This window comes from Fulmarus glacialis, unplaced genomic scaffold (genome assembly GCF_000690835.1).
Source record: "Fulmarus glacialis isolate BGI_N327 unplaced genomic scaffold, ASM69083v1 scaffold43368, whole genome shotgun sequence".
Classification (NCBI taxonomy): Eukaryota; Metazoa; Chordata; class Aves; order Procellariiformes; family Procellariidae; genus Fulmarus; species Fulmarus glacialis.
This window is the reverse complement of record NW_009228475.1, coordinates 9,234-11,159: the sequence shown is the minus strand read 5'-3', so window position 1 is coordinate 11,159 and position 1,926 is coordinate 9,234. Positions and strand designations below refer to the sequence as shown.

The following is a 1,926-nucleotide window of genomic DNA, read 5'->3' as shown; positions in this document are numbered from 1 at the left end:
CTGAGGCAGCCGGGCGCAGGCGCTTTGTAACGGTGAAAACCCAGGGCTGCGTTTGCTAACGAGCACCGTGTTGCCGCGGCAGCGCCCTTCCAAATGTCTTTGCAGTCTTTGCAGTCCGGGGCTTCCCACCCATTGGGCTTTAGGTGAACTGGGGTGGGATGGAAGAGCTGTTGTGGTGTTTGAAACGGGAACGGTTTGTATGGCTTTCTGTGAGGTCTTGTTGAGGAGGCTGGGCTTTTGTGGTCTATGTATCAGCTTAATAAACCGTCACAGGTTGGTGTGAGGGGAGTGACACAAAAAAGATGCTGTTTGAAAACAACCTGCTATTACTGCAGAGTCCGTCATCCCTCCACCCACCAAGGTAAGATCACGTGTCACCTCCGACCTTGTTCACGGTCACCACTGCGTACAGCTCGGCCTCGCTGCCCCGGCGCGGGTCCCTCGGCATGCACTCCCATGCCCCTCGCAGCACAGTGCAAATCCTCCTCGCGCTTCTGTCTCTGCCAGGGCCTTAAGCCGGGCACATTTGGGATTTGCAGTCCGTGCCTGCAGCCGGAGGGTGGCGAAGGGGCGCGTGGTGCCTGAGCGGCAGAGCAGAAAGGCGCTCTGCTCCAGCGTGCCGGCTGGGCTTTCATGGTCTATATATCGGCTTAATAAACCGTCACAGGTTGGTGTTAGGGGAGTGACACAAAAAAGATGCCTTTTGAAAACAACCTGCTATTACTGCAGAGTCCGTCATTCCTCTGCCTGCCAAGGTAAAATCACATGGTCGCCTCCGACCTTGTTCAGGTGGCCAACAGCAGCACAGGGCGCAGCATGACTGTCAGGGATAAAACCACGGTGTATTAGTGGCCAGAGGAGCGAATGCAAGTGACTGTGTTTCATTGCCTGTTTGTCTGGCCTGTTTCTAGACAGAACACAGCCTGTGCGCAGGTCTCTGACAGTGCCAGCACCGTATGACTTGAGGCTTCAGGTCTAAGGTATTTTTGATAACAGAGGTATTCTGGAGAGCAGAAATTAATTTTTAGGCATGCACCTAATTCTGTTTCTCCACCTTTTCAAGCTTTTTACTTACTGAAGGAATAAATTATTTTGTTATCATTGATTTCTGGGGGTTTTTTATTTGTGATGAAGAGAAAAAGTAATGTAAAAAGAAATAATCTGCAGGCTGTTCATTGTTGCTAAACTGGCAGATGTGTGAAATCCAAGATTTGAGAGAGACTCATCAGTTTTCAATTGTCCAGGCTCTGTGAAATGCAGCAGGTACACAAAAGTGATGAGAAAGTAATTTGGTTTTGGTTTTGTTTTTTTTTTTTAAATGCCGCCTTCAGTTTTAGGTCTAAGGAGTGTCATCATGCAAAACTGTTACTTACAGGCTGTGCTTACCTTGAATGCAACAAGTTATTTCAATACTTATTTCTATGTACATATGTTTTGCAGAAGTGAGCCTTGAAATGTTAATTTTGCACTGCTTGGTAATGAAGTATCGCTTTGCCAGAGTCCTTTACATTAAGAAGTGTTTACATTACGGCCTTCTTGCTGTCTCCCTGCAGCATTCCAGCGTGTTTCCAGCCTCCACTCCTTCTGGCCTCTCTGATGACCCCCAGTCAGTGTCGCCATCTCCCAGCTATATGTGGTCCTCTAATGCGCCGCCTCGTTACTCGCCACCGTATTTTCCACCTTTTGAAAAGCCACCACCTTACACACCATAAAGAATGTGGGAAAGAAGAAAAAAAAAATTTGCCATTGAAATAATTGTGAACGTTTTGTATTTATATTTTACGGTGGGAGGGAGCGGGAGGATAGATACAGAAGATAATTGCAAATACAAATATTAGATTGGACTGTTCTTTCTTGCGAGAGGTTTCAGAGGTTTAACAGCGGAATATGAGGAAGGGGACATACTGCTGATGTTTTCCAGTGTCA

General features: G+C 47.3%; 1 protein-coding gene across 1 annotated transcript in view; it reads left to right on the top strand.

Moving 5' to 3' along the window:
- Positions 1-1,926, top strand: part of TMEM255A (transmembrane protein 255A) — a 23,597-nt gene extending 21,671 nt beyond the window's left edge. Inside the window, exon 9 of the mRNA XM_009583489.1 lies at positions 1,554-1,926. Coding sequence (XP_009581784.1) covers positions 1,554-1,712 — 159 coding nt within the window. The 3' untranslated portion in view covers positions 1,713-1,926. The remainder of the gene's footprint in view (positions 1-1,553) is intronic.